Source organism: Gymnodraco acuticeps, unplaced genomic scaffold (genome assembly GCF_902827175.1).
Source record: "Gymnodraco acuticeps unplaced genomic scaffold, fGymAcu1.1, whole genome shotgun sequence".
Taxonomy (NCBI): domain Eukaryota; kingdom Metazoa; phylum Chordata; class Actinopteri; order Perciformes; family Bathydraconidae; genus Gymnodraco; species Gymnodraco acuticeps.
Window position 1 is genome coordinate 199,408 of NW_022991840.1, and position 23,618 is coordinate 223,025.

Here is a 23,618-nt window from a genome sequence, read left to right on the forward strand (position 1 = left end):
GCAGTGATTATGGTGGGCAGAGGAGCAGATGTAAAATGAGAACAGACTATTTATGAGGCTGATCCAGGAATCCCTCAGGCAACGTGTCTGAGAGGCCTAGCCGCAGGGCATCAGTAGATAACAGGATATGACAGTCTCCTCTAATAAATAGGAACAACTTCAAAAAACAGCCTAATAATGACGTTTTTTAGTGTCCCACCATCCCTGCTTCAGGCTATGTTATACATCTGAATGACAGCCTGTTGTTTTGTGTTTTTTGGTGTAAAACATCTGGACTAATGCTACTGGTGTGCATCTTGTATGCTGCTATCATTTATTGTTTTTTGCCTACCGGAAAGCCTTTGGAGTACTGCTATTATTTGGGCTGTACCACATATTAATGTTCTATAAGAATTATGATTTGAACTTGAGAAATAGACACATAATACAAGGGTTTTTTGAGTAGGTTAAAAGAGAGTATCAGTAAAAAACTGCACTTGAAAATAATAAACTGTTTTTGTTTCCTTTTTGAAAAAACAACGTTTGAAGCGACAACATTCCCAATAAATTAAGTTGCCTAGAGGCTAAACTTGGCTCATGCTGTGACACCTTCCATAGAAAAGTCCGTAGTAAAGGTAACGTTTACGATGTTTAATAAAGACAAAAAAACGTTAACCCAGGTAGGACCAAACGGTCAACAGAGAATATCAGAGCTGAGCCCACCCTCTTTGTCATCAACGAACCCCACAACAGGTGCCATTAATACCATAGACTACACCCATGTGACAAGTAACAGAAGTGGCCAATTACAAATCTGGTTGTTGTTTATAATTATGTTAATAATAAAACAACAAACAACGGCTTAATGAGCTTTTTGGCTCTTAAATAATTGTCTCTTATTGAATTATCCTGAAACCAGCAGAAAGGCAGAATACTCTTTGATATTTTTCTTTTCATTGCAAGAAATATTCAGATTAATTCACCATATTTAACAGTATCGCATGTTTCTCTCATATTGGCAGCCACAGCAACTATTTAAGATCTCACTCGGTTGCTACTTAAACTCCTGCATTTCCCCACAGGGATTAATAAAGGTCCATCTTATCTTACCTTATCCCTAGGTCCTAACTTTCCATTGTTGACTTTTTATAGTGGCATCTTTTTAATTTGACTTTCTTTTATATTGTTTTTAACATCAGGGGGCGGCATCCCAATTTGGTTGTATTGTTGGCTTGAACAGCAGCATAATGGCAATAAAGTATCTCATCATAAAGAAATAAGACTTTGGGGCCATCGGACAGCTTATTGGCTAACCCTGACGGCCCATAGGCGGTGTTTGCTGCCAAGTACGCAGGTTTGACTCCTGAGCCATCAGAACATTTCCGGTGATGAAATCTGCTGTATCTCCCTATTCCAACAAAGGTGCTCTCTGGCCCAAAATTATCTTTATAAGAAAGAAGAAGAAATGAGACACTGGTGTAAAAAAATAAGCCACTGTATTCTGTACATTTCCTTTCCAGTCATATCCACACCCCACACACACACACACACACACACACACACACACACACTCAAATCCAGCACCAGACACTTTGTACGCTGCTATGGGCAATCTTGCACTAATGCACATTTCTCAAAGCTATTGAAGTGACTGTTATTTCGTATATTTTGATTGATTGTTGTGCTTTTATTTATGTCTTAATGTGTGCATATGTATAAATGTGTCTGTTGATTGTGTATATATAGGATATACATATTTGTATTTTTGTATTCGGGATTGTGGGACACGGCATTTCGATTTCTCTGTCTGTACTGTACACACAAACTGAATGATTGACAATAAAGTTGACTTTGACTCCTGTCTTCCAGGCTGTTTTCCAGTCTGACGTCGGGGCTCTGCTGGAGCAGGTGGGCACGGGGAAGGAGTCCCTGAGCTTCATGAAGAGGCGCATGCGCAGGATGGCGGCGCAGTGGGCCTCCGCTGCTCGACGGCTGGATGACAGGCTGCGCAGCCACTGGAGGGAGCAGAACAGGGTGAATATGTACCACACACACACACACACACACACACACACACACACACACACACACACACACACACACACACACACACACACACACACACACACACACACACACACACACACACACACACGAGTATCTTCTGCACACATCAGAGGATGAAAGCTTGGGAAAAGAAAACAAGTCCTGTGTTGTGGTTTCAAACAGACTTCAGATGACAAACCAGTAAAAAGTACTTTTTCTCAGTTTCAACTTTCTTGTATTTCTGTAACTGGACACATATTACTCTATTCTAAATGTAGGCATAAAAGAGGGGAAAAACACTTTCAGTACAGGATGTTTTGGATCAAACATCAGACAGTCAGAGTCCTTTAATGCCCACCAGCAAGGCTGCTAAGCATCCAGAACAGCTGTGAGTTTGTTGGACCAACATTTTCTTTTATCTGCAGCTACTTGGATGATGAGATACAGACAAAAGCCTGTAAGGATGAAACTAGCTGGCATTGATTGGCTTTAGTGCCCTCTCTACACTGACATTTTCAGGGACATTTCCACAAAGCCTGAAACAGCGCTGCTATCAGACATAAGTGACATTAGATCCCTCGTGGCATAAATGTTAGAGCCTTAAATACATAACTACTGTAGTAAGACATCGCAAGGAATTAACCCAGAAAAGTGTTAATAGTGGAAACACTTAAATGTATGTGTTCACTAAACATGATACTATATTGTGCAGGAGTTCTTTTGTTGATGTTTGATGTATGGATTACACATCATTCTTAGTTTATTGCTGAAATATTCTGCCACAGGGGTATTAGCTATTGCCTGGAGCTGCTCAGTTTGTGTGCTCCAGAATTAAGTGTTATATATAACCTGTTGCTAGACTCTCAACCAATCAATGAGGTCGGTTGGTGTCAGACCCACAGAGATTATAAGAGTATGAAATTGAAAAACAATCATAATGTGAGAAGCTTTTACCGTGGTTCTCTGTCTTAAACACTCAACAACGTACATTTATACACTGCATAAGGTTCCTTAGCACTCTCTTCTATGTGGGATAATTTCATGACTAACACCTTAACATCTTGGCACACAACAACCTTGTGATGACACCTTATTTATAGCTCGACATAGGTGAGAATACTGTATAGTCATTTGAAAGATTGAGAACTTCACACCCGGGAAACACGTGTGAACAGTACTGTATGTACAAGAGTACAGATCAAAGAATCTACAATAGTTATATTGAGGATTTAAACAAGGAGTGATGCAGAAAAAGACAACTTTTCGACGATTCAATCCAAGAAGCCTGATTTGACTGCCAATATCAGAGATTAATAGCCGAATTGGCAGGAAAACGTTGTTACTATTATTACTCTTTGTTAAACAAGGACCATGCATCACAAAATAATATTCTCAAAAAGAGAAGGGATGGTTTGAAACAAAGGATCATTCCAAATTGGCTTTAAAGCGGGGCTTAATAATTGATTTTTAAATGAAAAAACAGCTGCTTTACTAACCGGAGTTGTGGGGTTGGAAAGAATTGGGAAACAGGCAGGGGAAATGTAATGGAAGAAGATCCTGTTGCATTATGGGAAGCGTAGGATCTAGTGTTTTGGGATCTAACAGGTCAGGATGTTTGTCGTTATTCTTTTTTTAAACTTTTATTTCTGGGTGATAACATGATGGAGGTATGACATTTAATTTCTGGATATCGTCATTTGTAAAACTGTCACCAAGCTGTATTCATCCATGGAGGTAATTTCCCCCCTCTTTACATCATGTATTATTGTGGTTACCTAGCTCTTCGTGGTGTTTAATCACATGTCAAAGCCAGCACCCCCCCTCCCGCCCTTTAAAAAAAATGCATTGATCAACCATACATTTTCTGCGCGCAGAGCGATGGACACACTATGAGCTGGCAGATGGTATATTGCTTTTTGATGTTTGAACACTTGGCAAAAGATGACTGTTGAAAACAACTGAGAAAGAACCAAAAAAGTGCAAGAAAGGTTAGAAGGCACTGTTATGCTTTTTGGGGGTTTTCCCCTAAATCCCGAAGTTCCCCCCTGCCTGAAACGCCTCCATTGGACTCCTTAGTTTACTTCCGTAACACCGTGACATCACTATGTAACACTCATGCTTGTATTGGCTAGTGCTCCAACACATTGTACATTATAGGCTATGGGGCGAGACATCTCTAAGCGATTGACCAATCACAACAGAGCCGACCAACAGAGCCGACCTAACCAATCAGAGCAGACCGGGCTCTGGTTTCACACAGAGGGTGAAAAGGAAGGAACACACGTTGAACTCAACACATGCCAACAGCACTGCAGGGAGGAAATGTACAATAACCTAAACATTTCTATACGTATGAAATTACTCATTATAAAAAAAACACAACTTCTCCAAGGGTCAGAGGTCGCGTTAACCGAATATATTCCTTCTATGACGGATTTTTTTTAACAATGACGGAAAAATCTGAAAGCAGTCTGTCATTTTGACGGATTAGAACAAACTCAGAACAGCGCAAAAGTTTCCCCGCAGCAGGGCTCCGGTGTTATGTCTTGTTATGGATGGCCGCCAAAAAGGAAATGATATCGTTTCCAGACCTAACTTTACCGTACAAATCATTGAAATGTCTGGGAGTTTATGCTTTACGTTGCGGCGCGCTCCCTCGAGGTGCAGTGGGCATGCATAACACCGGCGCTAACAGTCCCCCCCCCCCCCCCCGTTGAAAGTTCACGAGCGTGCTCTCCCCCCGTCAGTTGTGTACAGATCGACGGGTAATAATGGATTTTGACGGAAATGTTACGATCCTGTCCGGAAAAAGTGTAGCGCAACCTCTGCCAAGGGTATTTTGTGTATCTTTCACCTGATCCCCATTCATTCCTTACATCTGGGACATGTTTGCATGGATGTCTCTGCAGGGATTATCAACTCAATAAAGCACAGTCATTATATTTAGTCATGGCTTCATAGCGGCTGAGGACAGTTGTGTAGATCTCCGTTTAAACAAACTAATAAGATGTGGACAGCTCTGCTCAAATCCCTCTGTAGCCGAAAAGCAGCTTGATACTCCAAAAGCTGAAATGAAAGACATGCATTTGTACCGTTTAGCTTTTTGTAAATTAGCTGACAGTATCCTGTGTGTTTGTTTTTCAGTTGGACGAATCAAAGCACGTTCTGTTAATAACAATTCATGCTTCCTCGCAACTGGGGAGCGGGCTTTTGTTTGCTGTAATGATTTGTTAGACAGTAATAGTTACTGTCCATTAACCAGACCCTGCAGGCTTGGCTTCCGTCGCAGAAACACTGAGTGCTGTTGAGAAAACACAAATTGTTTTCACAGACGAGCGTTGGAGAGTCTCTGGTCAACCTCTCTGTTTTCCGCTTCCTGTTCTGTCTCCCTATTAATGATAATAATCCATATTCAAGGTCTACTTGGTAACCATGTGAGTAAGAAATCGTTAGTGTTGTGTTTTATAAGGTTGTTTATGAAACCTGAATAACAATGCGACATGATGATGAATGACCACACAAAGCTTCACAAAGGTTAAAATCATACCTGCAAATGTCACTTTAGCTGCTGGTGCTGCCTTTCTCTTCAGCAACATGCTTATTGCCCATGGCGTGTCAGCTGAAGTGGATTATTGTGAACATTGTTCTCTGGGTCGGTATAGGAACATCTTGAACAGGAGTAAGACACTATACACAAGGGAGACACTCATGCCTTGTTTTCAGCCTCTGTTATTTCAACACCTGCAAACAAGGGCGATTAAATATGACTTGAATAGCACTTTTAAGGGCACCATTGATGAATAACATAATATGTAATAATTGCTTGTCCATATGTGTTTGTGTATCTGGAGTGCCTAAAAACCTTAAAACTGTTAAATAAGACAACCCAGTTTAGGCTTTGACTACCTCATCAGAAAACAAAGGACTCTGCAGGCCATTAGGATGCGGCTACCCTTCCTATATCACATGAAGGCTTATTCAAATATACAGACCACGATATGTGAGTTCCTCCGCCCATGCCTTGAGATCTACATTTCCAAAGGGAGCCATCATTTTACAATAGGAGGGTGAATACAGATACGTTTACACAGACAGTTTGAGAATATAATGTGTTGTTTGAATCAATCAATCAATCAAGTTTTATTTATATAGCACATTTATAAACGATTTTTGGTCGAGCCAAAGTGCTGTACATATAATAAAAATAGCCTACAGTAGAGACACTTTACAGCAAATACAACTTTCTCTGAACATTAAAGCCAGACTGAAAACTCATCTCTTTCGACTCCACTTAGAACGATAGAATTACTAACAAAGAACTGCTAACAGAGCACTTATATAAAGGACTGGCTTATCTAAAGCCAGTTGAGTAGCACTTGAAATGTTTGGCTCTATGAAACCTGATGTACTTATATGATTCTGTTTTCTTCAAGGTTGTATCTTCCTGGTCGAATGTACTTATTGTAAGTCGCTTTGGATAAAAGCGTCAGCTAAATGCAATGTAATGTAATGTAATGTAAAGCATGTAAACATGTTCCTTAAAGTAAAAGTATCAAATTGTCCAACAACAACATTTTAGCCCTGTGTATTTATTTATTTATTTTTTATTTATAGAAGGACCATTTATACAAAAATTATATTTCACATCACCCCAACTCCAGAAAATGGAGATTTCTGCCACCCCATATTGGCTGGCTCTGACGTTGGGGCTCATTGATGTACACAGACCTGCAGGCTGAACACCTCCGTTGCTCACACACGGGGGAAATCCATTGCGTCAGCAGTGTATTTTTTATTGGATTGGTATCAGCAATGTAACTGGATAAAAAAATGGTATTAAGGCCACATCTAGTTATATTTTTAGCCCTGAAAACACTCACCCAATTTAGCCTAAATTAGATACTAACATAAATACACATCTGTAAAATCTCATGAGGATCTTTTTTAATTCATTTTTGCTAAATAAAATGAAATAAAAAATAAAAAGGCTGGAATGGATTTTGGGGGATAGTTTAGTTGAAATTTGAAAACATTTCTGTCTAGTTGCCAATTGGAAGACTTAAGAAAGAGTGAAGACAGATGTTACTTATCTTTAAAAAGGTGATGACATCTACAATAACACCTGGAGAAAACTCACCTTGTGACAAATATGTAGATAAGTGTGTGGTTGAGCTGATTAAAAAAGTATTTGTACGTTTATTCAAACTCAAATTAATAGTTTGGTTTTTTTAATTGCTGCCATCTGTTAAGGAATATAATTTCATTACATATTTGACTGCCTAGAAGTTCCACCCTTTCCCATCAGCAATTAAAAGGCTTGTGAATCGTTCTGCATATCAATTAGCCCTCAGCAGGTCAGTTTAATTTCAAGTCGATGCACAGCTGATTGTATTTCTCAGGAGTTGAGTTGGTGTGACTTTGCTGTCACTCTTCCTCCTCGCTTTCATTAGACACACAATTCTATTTAAAATCTGATCACCGATCCATACCAAATATCTGAATGTATTCATATGTGAAACCTTCTGGAGCGTCAGTGAAAATTGCTCTCACTAAATCTCAATTATTCAACACACGGAACTGTGAATATAAAGATTAAAACATGAAGGAAATAAGGCTCTACAAAAGTGGTTCTCAACCTTTTCAAGGGCCCCTCCCCCCCCACCCTTTTAGCATCGATCAACCATACAGAGCGATGGACAAACTATGTGCTGGCAGATGGTATATTGCTTTTTGATGTTTGAACACTTGGCAAAAGATAACTGTTGAAAAAAATTGAGAAAGAACCAAACAAGTTCAAGAAAGGTTAGAAGGGAATTTTATGCTTTTTGGGGGGTTTTCCCCTAAATCCCAAAGTTCCCCCCCTGCCTGAAACGCCTCCATTGGACTCCTTTGTTTACTTCTGTAACACCGCGACATCACTATGTAACACTCGTGCTTTTATTGGCTAGCGCTCCAACACATTGTACATTATAGGCTATGGGGCGGGACATCTCTAAACGGTTGTCCAATCACAACAAAGCCAGCCAGCTAACCAATCAGAGCAGACTGGGCTCTGGTTTCAGACAGAGGGTGAAAAGAGGTGCTGCAGCACAAGCATGAGAAAAAAAAGCACTTGTCGAATATATTAAAGCATGCAAACATGTCACAGTAGAGGCACAAAATACAATTATGAACCATAACATTTGAATAATAAGTCCTCTTTAAAACAAAAATGCTCACAGTGCATTAACAAAACCAAGCGCTGTGGTGCTCTGAACACTTTCCATTTTTCTTGACTTATCTCCTTTTCATTTTGCATTTAGATTCTCGTTCATGTGGGTTTCCTGACAGAGGAGTCTGGGGATGTCTTCAGCCCCAAAGTGCTGAAGGGGGGTCCTCTGGGTGAGATGGTGCAATGGGCCGACATCCTCACAGCCCTCCATGTGCTTGGGCACAACCTCAAGATCTCATTTTCCCTCAAGGAGCTTCACGGGTGAGTTTGCACTTAAATGATTCCTCTCTGATCATCATATGTTCTCACTTGCTTTAGGCAGAACTACTGCAGTCAATGTGCAACACTGTCTCTCCTATCCAAATGTAATGTGAGATATTCATGGCATCAGTGCAGGGACCATCCGTTGTTTCATTATTTTTGGCTTATTTGTTGAGTGAAATTGCTTTGCTGTTCGTCCTGTAAGCTCTGCAAGTGATCGGCTGCCGCGGCGTACTCTATTGCAGATCACCTTCGGCCACACAGATAAGCTATCTCTCCTTCTTGCAGAGTGTTGTTTCAGCCCGAGGGCTTGACAGCATCTCTACAGTTTGTGCACCTCCTTCCTGCCACAGCTCACCAGAGCGATAACGGGCTTGTCGCTAGTCATCAAAAACATAAGTGCATATGCCAGTGGAGAGACACACATATTTACCCAACGTGCCTTACAGTCACACCGAAAAGACGGTTTCATCTAAAAATAAAAGAGTATTGATTGTGACACTGCAAGGTGCAAAAAGATGGCCCCATATGGGTCCAATCCTTTCTGCCTGACAGTTTTCTCGACGCCGTGATCTTTCAGAAACGCTCGGGCTTCACGCTGGCTGGTCAGGAAAATGACTGTGTGTACAAGAGAGCTGTCGATTATTTTCTGCCAGTGGGTGGTGTGAAGCCGGAGCAGACATGGCTGATGATAATGGGGGCTTGTTATCGAGCCCTGTATCATAGCTACAGGGCAGAGTTGAGGGTGTTGATGAGTTTGAGCTGCCCTTTGATCTTACATTTCCACCTGTGATGAAAAGCTGCTTTGATAAAGGACTCTGGTGCGGTGAGGAAGATGCCGCAGCGGGAATGCATCTGCTGCGTGCGCTATTATTTACCCCACTAATTGGTGTCATGGTTTATTGAATCACTGAGGTCTGTCTCCCTTAGGAATACCATCAGAAATGTTGGACTGGCCTTACAATATCCAACATATAAATACTGTGTGTGTGTGTGTGTGGCCTAGCATTACTATACTTGTGGGGACCTAAATCTGTTTACACAGTCACGTGTGGGGACTCGCCGCCCTTATGGGGACAAATTGGAGGTCCCCATGAGGGGAATCATTAATTTTAGGGTGAAGACTTGGTTAGGGTAAGGGTAAGGGTAAGGGTTAGGGTTAGGCATGTGTTGGTTATGGTTAAGGTTAGGATAAGTCTCCAGGAAATGCATGTAAGTCACGGCCCGTCTACACTACAGGCGTCAAAAAATGCTTTCAACGCTTCCCCCATTCATTTGAATGGGGTGACGTAGGATATTTTCAAACTTCGACGAACTGCATTGTGGGTAGCATGGCAAGGCGTTGCAAGCATCGCGAGCGTCTATCGGCCTCGATGCTTGCTCGAAGCTGGCGTCAGCCAATCAAATCCCGTTTTTTGCAATTCCCGCCAGTACAAGCGCTAGCCAATCAAACCGCGTGCAAGCTGGGAGAGCCAGACCGCAGTTCATTTCCTCATATTCCAAACGAGAAATTACGGTAGCAAATCACCCGGTTCTTTCCGACAAGAACTATTTACCGGGATACAAACCGGAGGAACCAGGCATGGAGGGAGGTGGCAGAGACAGTGGGTGAAACTGGTAGGTTTTCGCCTGTTTGGGGATTTTATATCCAGTTTACTTCGTTTTAACATTGCTATTGCTTTGTATGTCGGGGGCGGGAGATTCATGTGATTGGTTGTTGGTCGCGTTGCTCGCAAAAAATCGCCAAGCTTCAGACACGCCCAGCTTCAAGCTTTTTCGATGCCTGTAGTGTAGACGGGCCGTCAATGTAATGTCCCCTGAAGTGATGTATACATGGTATGTGTGTGTGTGTGTGTGCGTGTGCGTGTGCGTGTGCGTGTGCGTGTGTGTGTGTGTGTGTGTGTGTGGCCCAGCATTACATTACTATACTAAATCAGTTTACACAGTCACGTGTAGGGACTCACCTCCCTTATGGGGACAAAATGGAGGTTCCCATAAGGGGAATCATTCATTTTAGGGTGAAGACTTGGTCAGGTTAAGTCTCCAGGAAATGCATGTAAGTCAATGTAATGTCCCCTGAAGTGATGTATACATGGTGTGTGTGTGTGTGTGTCTTTATTGAGATATTTCATCAGTACATTTATATAAGAGTGCAGTGGCGTTCCACTCAGGCTGATATTAGACCCTTTTCATCAGGAAATGAAATGCTCAGCCTTAGAGAAAATGTAATGAAAGGCTGAAATTGAATCCAAGTGGATTTATCAGGCGCAGACCATATTCCCCCTCCCCACTAAACACAACCCAGTGTACATATCCCACTCTTTTTTTATGGCCATCTCAAATTGACCAGTTAATGGCAGATGCCGAATATCCATAAATCCCCTTTCTCTGGCTGTTAATGAATCGAAAAAGGGAACATTTCTCGCCATCCCGACTCTCCCACACGCAACAACAAATGGACATATCGTTATGTGGGTTGTGCTCCCACAGATTCCCTCAGGCTCGTATCTATTTACATGTCCTACTCTTCACTTTCACACACAGGCATTGAACAAAGGAGCTTAATATTTCCGAATGGCCTGCTGCGGTTCTTACTTGGACAGGATTGTTGATATGTTTAGCGTCTTCTCAGACAGACAGATTAGCCTCAAAATGAGCTTACTTACGGTGGGTGTCAAGCTGTTGGTTTGCAGAATGTAATTGCCTCTGATTAGCAACAATCATGCTCTCTGGTGGCTTCACTGAGTAGTCACTTTGGCTGTCGTCTTTCCTTTGCTGTCCTGCTTTGAGAAATCAGTTATGCTCCGACATCTTTACTACCAGATCCTGCAGATGCTCCACTGAGGTGCTGCCTCTGAACAAGTCTTCTCGCTTTCCACACACTGCAGAATGTCTTCGAGGGATTCACTGATCCAACTCTTTTTGAAGTAGTGTGGTTGTGATTGTTCAGTTAATGTAATTATTGTGCATCAGCCGGTTGTAGGGCTGAGAGAAAATCAAATATCATGTTTGACGAAATAGCTCAATACCCGCAAATGTGATTTTGATTAATAATACTCAGAAATGTGGAGTATAATGACCAAGTGGGTGAAGACAAATAATAGAGCAGCTTGTAAGTTTAAATTACATACATTTGCTGTAATGCAGCCTTTAAAACCATTATTCCATATTATCATATTCAGAGAAGACAATATTTGGTCTGATACCACAATATTATGTTGATTTACCACTTTTCGCTGTGGCATTAGTCCTACATCGAACATGATATGCTGCTGGTGGCAATGGCAAATTATGTTAACAACATTTAGAGAAAGGTCTTGGAAAGAAAGCTGATCAAAGGACGTACATCCCCTGATATGTACCAACCAATGAGGATTATGGTGTGTATTCCCAACAATTATTGGATGTATACCCATGAAACGTCTTACCACATAAAGAAAACGTTTAATAACTTGGATGAGCCCCCTGACTTTTGTACCTAACAGGTCAAAACATTTAATTTGTTTCACACATTCGGTTGGTGACCTGCAAAACAAAAGACACTCAAGGGCTAATTAACATGCCTACATGCTTAAATAAGCTGGTGAACGTGTTAAACATCACCCCTGCTTAACTCCCCCCATTTCAGCACGCAGTGTGAGCATGTTAGCATGCTGATAGCTGCATTTAGCCTAATTACAGTCTCACAGAGCTTCTAGCATGGCTGTAGACGCTTTCCCTGCATTATAATACCATAGAATAATATCTTGTTCCAATACATACACTGAACAAAAATATAAACGCAACACTTTTGTTTTTGCTCCCATTTTTCATGAGATGAACTCAAAGATCTAAAACATTTTCTATATACACAAAATAACAATTTCTCTCAAATATTGTTCACAAATCTGAAAAAATCTGTGATAGTGAGCACTTCTCCTTTGCCGAGATAATCCATCCCACCTCACAGGTGTGGCATATCAAGATGCTGATTAGACAGCATGATTATTGCACAGGTGTGCCTTAGGCTGGCCACAATAAAAGGCCACTCTGAAACGTGCATTTTTGCTTTATTGGGGGGGTCTGGGGGGGTCCGAAAACCAGTCAGTATCTGGTGTGAGGGGTAGGGGTAGGGTAATGTTGTGAATCGAGTGGCCTGTGTTCGTCGTCCATAACATACGCCTGCCCATACCATAACCCCACCACCACCATGGGCCACTCGATTCACAACATTACCCTAACCCTAACCCTACCCCTCACACCAGATACTGACTGGTTTTCGGACCCCCCCAGACCCCCCCAATAAAGCAAAACTGCACGTTTCAGAGTGGCCTTTTATTGTGGCCAGCCTAAGGCACACCTGTGCAATAATCATGCTGTCTAATCAGCATCTTGATATGCCACACCTGTGAGGTGGGATGGATTATCTCGGCAAAGGAGAAGTGCTCACTATCACAGATTTTTTCAGATTTGTGAACAATATTTGAGAGAAATGATTATTTTGTGTATATAGAAAATGTTTTAGATCTTTGAGTTCATCTCATGAAAAATGGGAGCAAAAACAAAAGTGTTGCGTTTATATGTTTGTTCAGTGTAGTATGTCAAATGCAGTGTGCCAAAAACACAGTAGTGATTAAACTGTGAAATTCAAAACACGAATCATTTTATAATCTTTTATGGCTAAAGATTTCTCTTTGACAGGAAGTGGGTCCTGCTGTCCTGGATTTAATGTAATTGAGGTGGAGACAGAAGTGTTTGTGAAATCACTTCTGTCAGTAACACCGGCACCTGTCGCAGAGTGATGGGAGGACCCTGGGGAATTCTGCAGAGCGGCAGAGACAGCTGTCACTTCTGCTTGGGGATCTCATCCCCACCCAGAGCGACACGGGTAATTAGCCAGCGACAGAGCAGGGCATCTTGACACCTGAGGATCGGTGGATGGGGGGAGGACGGAGGGAGAAAGGAGAATCAGGAGGGTGGAGGTATAGCTGCAGTCTGTCAGGTTTAGAAAGCTCTGTCTGCAAAGTGAAGTGTCTTTGTGATCCAGAGATGGGTCTCTGTTGGCAAAATACTGAATGTACTCTTCCAATATCAGAGTAGCACATGATAACAAAGGCCCTACGTAGCTGTGTATGTAACAGGATGTATGATTACATAGAAGAGCGTCAGGACACAGTGTTTTAGGCATATGATAGCTATGAGACAACGATTAATATGATGATTCAGCCTCTAGGGAGATAGACATATGACAAGCATGATCATTTCTGACGTGGGTCTTAGCTAATCTAAACTAAACATTGTATACTGCTTTGAACCGGTATAGGCTCTTTGCACAAGATGGCGTCTATCAGCTTCCGGCGGCTGGGTGTGCGGCTGAGTACTTCCGGTTTGAGTACAGAGTTTTGACAGCTTGACAGTTTGTTATGTCACTGTTACGACCCGCCTCCCTACTCAATAGTAGTGGCTCGTGAGGCAGTCCGCAACATAAAACAAAAGTACACAACACGTAGGCACTAAACTGTGATCATACATTTATTGCCACAATACTAAATCATTCCACTGGAGGACAGGTAAAACAAACAAACAGACGGAGGGGACTTGGGCCAACCACACCACGGGCCGTAGGATCCAGAGCCTTCCTCCGCTACCCAAAATCCAACAGAACCTAACGAGAGAAATAAAGCCGCGAAAACCTAATACTAACACGTCCTCCAGGAAACACAACAAAAAGGCAAAAGAGCTCTGACACAGCAGAGACATCCGGAGTAGTGATCGACCCCCTCCTTCAGTCTCCTCTTTTATGCTCGACTGATTGGCAACTGGGAACACCTGCGCCAAGCTCGGCTGAGTGACAACTGGGAACACCTGCGCCAAGCTCGGCTGAGTGACAACTGGGAACACCTGCGCCAAGCTCGGCTGAGTGACAACTGGGAACACCTGGGGAAGGCGGAGCCAGGTGTACCTGCACAGCAGAGAGAATAAAGAGGACAACAAAAGGGGGGGAGTACGTAACAGTCACACCGAGAGCAAGAATGAGCGGATTTCGGGGTAAAGAAAAGCGATTGGCCTTCCAGCGTGTAAGAAAGTCGGCACTACATTGCTGTGTGCCCCTTTGGACACATTCGTCCCGTTATCAGAATCAGAATACCTTTAGTCCCACAGAGGGGACATGTGCAGCATTACAGCAGGAAAGAGCCACAGACAGCTTAGTGTTGAATATCTTACATGCGTTAAAAAGTACTAAGTTATAATATAATAAACAATATGCTAAAAAAGTACTAAGTTATAATATAATAAACAATATGCTAAAAAAAAGATAAAAAGTTACATAATTTTCAAAAATACAGATAAAAAACAAATCAAATCTACAAATCAAATCCTGTAGCAGTTCTTAGGATTTAGCAGCCCGGTATATATTACAGTTATTAAAGATGGCATATGTATATAAAGTATATATTGCACATAAAGCACATATTGCACATAGTTTGACGGTATTTAACAGCAGCAAGTTACACAATGTTATAATCGGGAGATAAGTTTCCATTCATTTCGGCAAGCCTGGGCAACAACGATTAAAAGATTTCTTGCTCCCAAACCAATTGTGTATTTCATTACAAAAAGCAGTTATACCATACTATGTTTAGGTACTAATGAATTATATCCTCAAAACAAACGCACACTTAAATAACAAAGGAAAATACATAATTTAATAAATCCACAATATGATAACATTTTACAGATTAAAACCAGCCGTCACAACCAGTTTCTGGGGTTTCCATGAAAGCAGAGACGGTTTTCAACCTCTCATTAAGAATCTTTGATGAAAGCTAAGTTTGGGTTTAGCTAATGTATTTATCATTTTACACGAGAGGGTTACAAAACGAAAATAAATCTGTAGCCCCTTCATGCTACACACACATAGCTAGCTACCAGTTGATGTGAGCAAATGTATTGTCACTATGTAATCTGTTGCAACACGTCAGCTAGCTGGGCTTATTTGAATCCTAAATCACAGGTTACCTACTCTTGCCACATCAAAACCCCAGAACATGAACCTGATTGAGGCTTTGAACCGATTAACACTTTTTATTTTCCTCCCTACTCTGAGATCGTGAGGCTTTTCATGCTTTCTCATGGACCTGTAACAGCTAGCCCTGATGCTCACTCTCCCTGAAGATAGATCTTTATTTGAAACTGTGGGGAATTGGATATCATTCATGTTATCCAAAAAAACATAATAGTACATCATTAAAACGCTTTACACTGTATCAAGACTGTACATTTGTCAAAGTTAGCCAGTAACTACAGCTTTGTTTGTCACTTACAGTGGCGTTTTTATATGTACAAAAGTGGTGGGGCACAAAAAACGTAGATGTCTATAGCTTCTGCAGTGAGGTTCATGGCTGGTGAGGCTCTGACTCTTCAGGTTTACAAATATTATATTTTGACCTAAATCAAAATATAATATTATTTTCAAAAGCTTTTTTTGTCTGATGCTTCAATTAATTTTAAACAGACAGTTCAACAAAAGGATACCCAAAAAATGTAATTTTATCATTTAAATATTGAATTGTTCTCTCTTAGTAAGATCCCATTTTCAATAAAATTGCAGTCTTACCTTGACTTGAAGATGAAGTCCATTTGCCTATCCTTCTGGACAAAAATCTCTATTACTTTTTTGTAAAAGTCCTCCTTATGTTCTTGTAGTTTCAAAAGTCTATCATAAATCTAATCTAATCAATAGATTTATTATTCAAAAATTATAAAAGTAGGGTAGACATGTGGATATTATCCGGCTGAACAAAACGTGCATTTATCTAATAGCTATGTTTCCCACAGACCTTATTTGGAGCTATTTTCTAAAATCCTATGGAGAAATCTCATTGCTTTTTTGTCGAGGGAAGCCATGCGCAGCTTACTTCCGGGTTTTAGGACTCCTCACTGCAGCTCTCTCGTCTCCTCTTCACACACCACACTTTTCGCGGCACACGTACTTACAGCCAATCAGCTCTGAATGATGTGAGATGACGTATGGTGGGGATGGCAGCTCTATGCCCCTATGGTCATTATTTTTTTGCCACACACATTAAATAGGAAAAGATTCTGAGCATGCGCAGTGTAGTTTTTACAGTCACCGTTCACTTAGACAGAGAGAGGGAGGGGCAGGATTGGGTTTTGTCCCACATGGCTCTAAACAGCTCAATAGGCACACACTGTAGACACTAATTAGAAGAACACAGACTAAAACAGCAATGTACAGACACATCAGATGATTAAACATGATCTTAAAATATATTTTATATATTTTTTAATTTATTTTTTGCATTTTGTTGTAATCATTATTTTTAATACTTTCTGCTGACACTAGGTGGGGCTGTGCCTGCCCCTAATGACCAGTCGCCACTGGTCACTTACCTTCATAATTGTCGACGTAGCTGGGTATGTAGCTACATCTTGAACCCCTTTCCTCTTTTGCTCGTAACCTTCGGTAGGTCTTGGAGACATCGAGTGCAAAATAGTGTCTATATAATATATATACGCTATCTCTCTCGCTATCTATTGCTATCTATACGCTATCTATCGCTCTTCCCTCTACCGCTCTACTGTAGACCGGAAGTTTACAACCGCACACTCAATTAACCGGAAGTTGATAGACGCCATCTTGTGCAACTAGCCCATTCCTCCATCGTGTGACTGAATAATACCCTCTCTTGTATATAAAGCATGTGAAGGACACTATTCGGTGAACTATTTGTCCCATATGCTCTGTATGTGATGACTACTTCCATTCTTGCAAGGATAATAAATACATGTATCCTGATAATGAAGCTCAAGCCGGTGACGAGTGATATTTTCCTAACAGTCTCACACTCTCAGCCTTCTCCTTCTTACTCACGTCATTCTGCTGTTTTTTAACATAGTTCTGATTTAAGACGCAGGATTGAGCCCTGCTGTGCGTAGACATTTTGCCAATGGCAGCTCTATATCTATTATGTCTAGTGGGCTTTACTTGACAAAGCCCATTAACACACTCGGCAGGTAATTTCACCTTGTTTCCCCCGGAACAAACAGACGTGCCTGAATTGTGTGATCAGTAACCCTAAGAAATGATTTAATAGATGTCAAATCTGGGGTCAATTGTCTCTTTAACCCATCAGCCTCAACAGTGGAAGTAATAACAGGTATATGCAGGGCACTTCTCAAGTGTAAAACTCTTGAAATCAAAGCTGTCTTTATCCTCGAAGGCTTCAACAAAGAGCCTTATTATGCTGCCAATCTCAGGTCGTGCCTTTCCATAAGTGCTGATGCTCTCTCACCCTGCAGCCTTCTGATTGATGTGCCTTTGTTTCTATGCTTTGAGATGAAAATAAAAAGACAGCAGAATTGAAGTTAAAAAAAATAGCCAGTGTAGACCACTAGCGAGATAACATCATAGGGATTTGTCTTCAGCACAGTGGTGATGTAATTGAGGTTAACAGTAAAGTGCTAGCTAGGGATAACTCATGAACCAAACTTAAAATACGTGACCATGGGGCTAAACATTGTAAAGTTGTTTCCTTTAGATGCATTAAAATCAGAATCAAAATCAATTATATAAATTATATTATGCTTATTGGTTTTCAAAGCAAACATGTCTGGACTGAAGGGGTTTTCCCCTGCTTCCTGTTTTCAAAACAGCTGTTGTGTGTCAGTGCATCCACTTCTCACTCTCTTTTGCTAACACTGGCTTTAGGCTATGAGCCAACCTGATCTCACCAGAATGCGTGACTCCACCACGACTCCTTAACACCACATTGCGTGGTGGAGTCACGCATTATGTTACATTTACGTGTCGGCACCACGCAAAAAAAAAAAAATGTAAAGTGAATGAGGCTCTTTTGTCGTGGTGCACACACGCATTTCTACGTCCCGCAGTGAGCTTTTATTCTATAAAACGTTTTTAAAATCTACTATATAGCTTGTAGTAACTCACGGGAGGCTTCTTTTATTTTATTTGTATTCATAATAATTTTTATTTTTCGTCAGAATGTAAAAATTACATTAGTTACGAATTTTTGTTCTCAAAAAACAGTGCATTGTGTGTAATACAACTGTGATTTTTTTTGATTAAATTAGTTACTTTTTTAAGGAAGGCCAGAGCTTCAGCTGTGTCAATAGATTGTTCCCTTTAGTTAACGTTATTTAAAAGATAATGATCATGTCCCCTTTATTGTATTACGAGCGTCCATTCCCATTGGATAATGGAGAATTTTACACCCGGAAGTAAGTATTCTCCTTACTGTCGATTGATTTTACAGTGATATCTGCACTACTCATCGACTAAAAAACACCAAATTATCCTTGTTAATTACACAACATTGATTGGTTTAAATTGTGTACAATGCTTTTGTATTTTTCCCCTTCGATTCGGAGAAACGAATATTTGTTCGGAGTTTTTGGATGGCAGAAGACACTACACTACCCAGAATCCTCAGCTATCGTTTGGGACTACACCATGTGCTTAGCTTGACAAACCCCGTGATCAGTCCCCAAGCTCTGTGATTGGATGTTGGAGTGGCAGTGCGCGAAGTTTACACGGAGCGTCAAAAAGCACCTTGAAATGGAATGAAACCCATCGACGGCACACTATTCAAAACAGGAATCGAACGTGTCCTATCCCCCCCCCCTTAGGTCGCAGGCTCCTCCAACAGTGCAACACAATAAAACAGATACACAGAAAAAATAGTGAAATAGTGCAATAAGAGTCTATATACAAGTGATTGGTATCTTTTTATTTTTTTATTTAACCAGATAAAAGCATTGAGATACAATCTCATTTTCAATGCTGACCTGGCCAAGAAGGCAGCAACGTTACACATAACACATAACACACATATAAAAGAGAACATAACTAAGAAAACAAAAGACAAAAAAGCAGTCACTACATTGTGAATATGATATATTAGATAAATAATTTCTAAGTAGCAGCCAGATGAATGTTATGGATGTTGTTTCTAAGTTCAGGTGTTTAATAGTCTTCTGGCCTGTGGGATGAAGCTGTCCCTGAGTCTGGTGGTTTTAGTCCGGATGCTGCGGTACCGCCTGCCAGACGGCAGCAGACAGAACAGTTTGTGGCTGGGGTGATGGGGGTCTTTTATCATCCTGAGGGCTTTCTTTAAGGTTAACGTGGTGTTTTTACTCCACTACATTTATTTTAGTTACTTTACAGATTTGGATTAATGATGTGAAATATAAACAACCCTTAAATCAGACTTTAGTTACACCTGAGTAAAATTCAGTGAAGGTGATTGTCAAGTGCCAACAATCAGGAGAGATATTTGATAGTTGGTGCTTGAGAAGACTAAACATTTATCTGCAGATCCGTATAAAGCATATTCATTACTCGTTATTCTCTAATCGTTCATTAAAGACTGTATATAATTGATATTTTGCACATCCCTTTCAAGATTTTCAAAGGTTTATTGACATATCATATACACAACTACGGTGTAGTTATGCAATGAATGCAAAACTTGGGTCACAGGTTCCTCAACAGTGCATTACAAGACATCTATCAATATGTGTATACCTCCACCATTAAACTGTCATATTCTGCCCATTTATTATTCTATCTAACATCTTATAAGAGTATAATAAATATGTATAATATCGGTTAAAATAAGTGCTTCAACATAGTTAACATTGCAGGAAAGTTGATTGTCAATTTCCAAAACAAACCATGCAATATATATTAGACGTTAAGTACTTTGTCAGGCTTAATAAGTATCTGTAGATAGATACCCCCAAAGCTTTTTTCTTATTTAAAAGAAGACCTTAGCCTAAAGTATTCTTTAATGTTTAAATAAAGCCTTATTAGTTTGTCTGTTTTGCACATCCTCCTATCAGGCACTAAACTGTTTTTATTGTAGATATTATTTACAGTATCTTCTTGATATTTTCTATTCTATATTTATATCATTGACCTTCTACTTTCCCACTATTTTGTATGTACTCTTAATATTTAAATGTTTTCATCAAATATAACACATTCAAAAGTGCTTTACAAAAATGAAAGACATTAAGAAAAAGGCATTTTAAACAGTCATTAAAAAGCAACATAATCTACCTGCATTGCAATTACTCCAAACGTGTAATAACGTGCTTTAACCAGTAGGAGGTGCGGGTTAAAAAACTGTCAAGTTTAAAGTGTTAACAAAATAAAATATACTGCTGTTTCTGGTTTAGTTTACGACGGATATATTTTGTTATTGTTTTGATATTTGTAACACAAAAGCGATGGAAAAACCCCACAGCAACACAGAAAATATGGTCTTAACATGACCCAGCGGTCTAGTAGTTAATAAAAAACAATAATATCAAAACAGATTATTACTACTAACTTTATTGTGAAATTAAAACAGAACTTGGTGTTTTTTAGTCGATGAGTAGTGCAGATATCACTGTAAAATCACTCGACAGTAAGGAGAATACTTACTTCCGGGTGTAAAATTCTCCGTTATCCAATGGGAATGGACGCTCGTAATACAATAAAGGGGACATGATCATTATCTTTTAAATAACGTTAACTAAAGGGAACAATCTATTTGACACAGCTGAAGCTCTGGCCTTCCTTAAAAACTAACTAATTTAATAAAAATCACAGTCGTATTACACACAATGCACTGTTTTTTGAGAACAACAATTCGTAACTAATGTAATTTTTTACATTCTGACGAAAAATAAAGATGATTATGAATACAAATAAAATAAAAGAAGCCTCCTGTGAGTTACTACAAGATATAAAGTAGATTTGTATAACGTTTTATAGAATAAAAGCTCACTGCGGGACTTTGTAGAAATGCGTGTGTGCACCACGACAAAAGAGCCTCATTCACTTTACATTGGGTTTTTTTGCGTGGTGCCGACACGTAAATGTAGCAGAATGCGTGACTCCACCACGCAATGCGGTGTTAAGGAGTCGTGGTGGAGTCACGCATTCTGGTGAGATCAGGTTGTATGAGCACACACTTGACTTTCTGTACATTTTTAATCACCGACTTATTGAATGTTGACAAATGTGTTTTTTTAATGAAATACTACATTTAAAAAATAAATCAGCAGGAGAGCTCAGGCTAGCTGTTAGCGGTTAGCATTTAGCGGCTAACGGTTAGCGGCTAGCGGTTAGCAGCTGTTGTGATGTGTTTTTGACTTTTCAATAACATGCACTCAAACTCTGTTCTGCTATAATGTTTAATGGGCTGAGATAAATCAAATTGTTGCCATGTGTTTGTCGAAAATCTATCTTCTGAAGAGAGTTTTTTTAGTTTAGAGTTGTTGGAAGGAGATGTTTTTACAGAAATATAGAATAGATGATGGAGAGGGAATTATGATCTGTCACATTTCTGAACCAAAAACAATATTCAAACAGTTATAAAGGACGTTTTGTTCTGTGTTTTTGCAGTTGTATCGAGACTGTCACAAAACTAGGGATTATGACAGCCCTTCATTTTGAAAGCTTATGGAGAGTGTAGGTGCCAGAAATAGCCACATACAGTTGCAAGAAAAAGTGAACCCTTTGGAATTACCTGGATTTCTGCATAAATTGGTCATAAAATGTGTTCTGATCTTCATCTAAGTCACAACAATAGACAAACACAGTCTGCTTAAACTAATACCACACAAACAATTATATGTTTTCATGTTTTTATTGAACACACCATGTAAACATTCACAGTGCAGGGTGGAAAAAGTATGTGAACCCCTAGGCCAGGGGTGCCCACACTTTTTTGGCTGGTGAGCTACTTTTGAAATGACCAGCTCACCGAGGTCTACCAACCAAAAATAAAATCCCAAATTGCAAGGGTTGCTGAATAACACGTTTTATTTATACATGGGATAATAGGGCTGCAACAAACGACTAATTTGATAATCGATTAATGAAACGATTAATCGACTATTCGGACTATTACTGTATGCCTTGCACAATTTCTCAAACGCTCTTATTTAGCCATCAACTTTTAGATTTAGCTTGAGGTTGTTTTAGGCATGTGGAAACTAACAATGAAGACAATAAAGATGAATACTTGATTCAAAAATACATATATTATTAAATTAACTTAACAAATTGTGAACAAAATTAACATTGCTTTTTATTTAAATAAAATAAATAATATTTCACATCAAAAGAAACAACAATGTTTTAACAAATCGTATTAAATAATCTGATGACAGAACTGTAACAGAATAGCTGAAACTTTAACAAAATAAAGAGTAACTCAGTTACCTCTAATCATAAACCCATGTTTGTATAATGGAGTTAACTCCGTGTGTTGCTGCTAGCATACATAACACCTGACGTGGAGACATTACTCGTGGATGGAGCTACAGAGCCGCTAGAGAGACAATCGAACCGGGTGCATTCCTCCGTCTGAATGTGGTGCACTTTTGCTAAATGTTTAGACAAATTGCTCGTGTTACCGCCCTCACATGCTGAACTCTCTTGGCAAGGAGCATTGTCCACCTCAAGACGGGTAACATTTAACCACACCTTGGAGCGCTTCTCTCCGCCATCTCCTCCGTGTGTTGCTGCATGTAGCAGCTGAGTGTGTGTAAACTGCCCCGCCCCCTCGCACACAGACGGGAGAGAGAGATCTCGTATGGATTGGAAAGGTCGAAAATACACCGACCATAGACGCATTTGTTTGTCTTTGTGCATGTTAGAAACGAGTTGGCGACACTAAGACTGCAAGATAATGTTTTTGTAGCAATAATACATGACCTTTCTCTTTCTCAACTCGCTACTCGGAGGGAAGTCGCTGTCATATGCCTTGTGAACACTCCGATAATGCCTCTCCACGTTACCTTTCTTTAGCAGAGCGACGCTTGCTTTACAAATAAGGCTTTGAATGTGACATCATAACAAAATATTCTTCCTCCCATTCTGGGTGGAAGTGGTATGTCTTTAGCTTTTTTCTCGGTCCCGCACTCATTTTGTTGTTTGTCTCTTGTTTGTCTCTTTAACTTAATTTGAGTTTTCCCGGCACTTGACTGATCTTGTATCGCTTTGCATTCTGGGTTAACAGACTGGAAAGCGATAGGTCGCTTTTTCTGTCAATCAAGTAAACTCCTGAATTAAGTGGCAGGGAGGCCAAGGGAGGAGGGA

At 40.2% G+C, this 23,618-nt stretch overlaps 1 protein-coding gene across 3 annotated transcripts in view; it reads left to right on the forward strand.

The window, feature by feature from the left end:
- Positions 1-23,618, forward strand: part of LOC117535395 (alpha-1,6-mannosylglycoprotein 6-beta-N-acetylglucosaminyltransferase B-like) — a 114,511-nt gene that overhangs the window by 46,220 nt on the left and 44,673 nt on the right. For all 3 annotated transcript variants that reach the window (XM_034199843.1, XM_034199841.1, XM_034199842.1), the window contains exons 7-8: positions 1,849-2,013; positions 8,328-8,497. In XM_034199843.1, the coding sequence (XP_034055734.1) occupies positions 1,849-2,013; positions 8,328-8,497 (335 nt within the window). The remainder of the gene's footprint in view (positions 1-1,848; positions 2,014-8,327; positions 8,498-23,618) is intronic.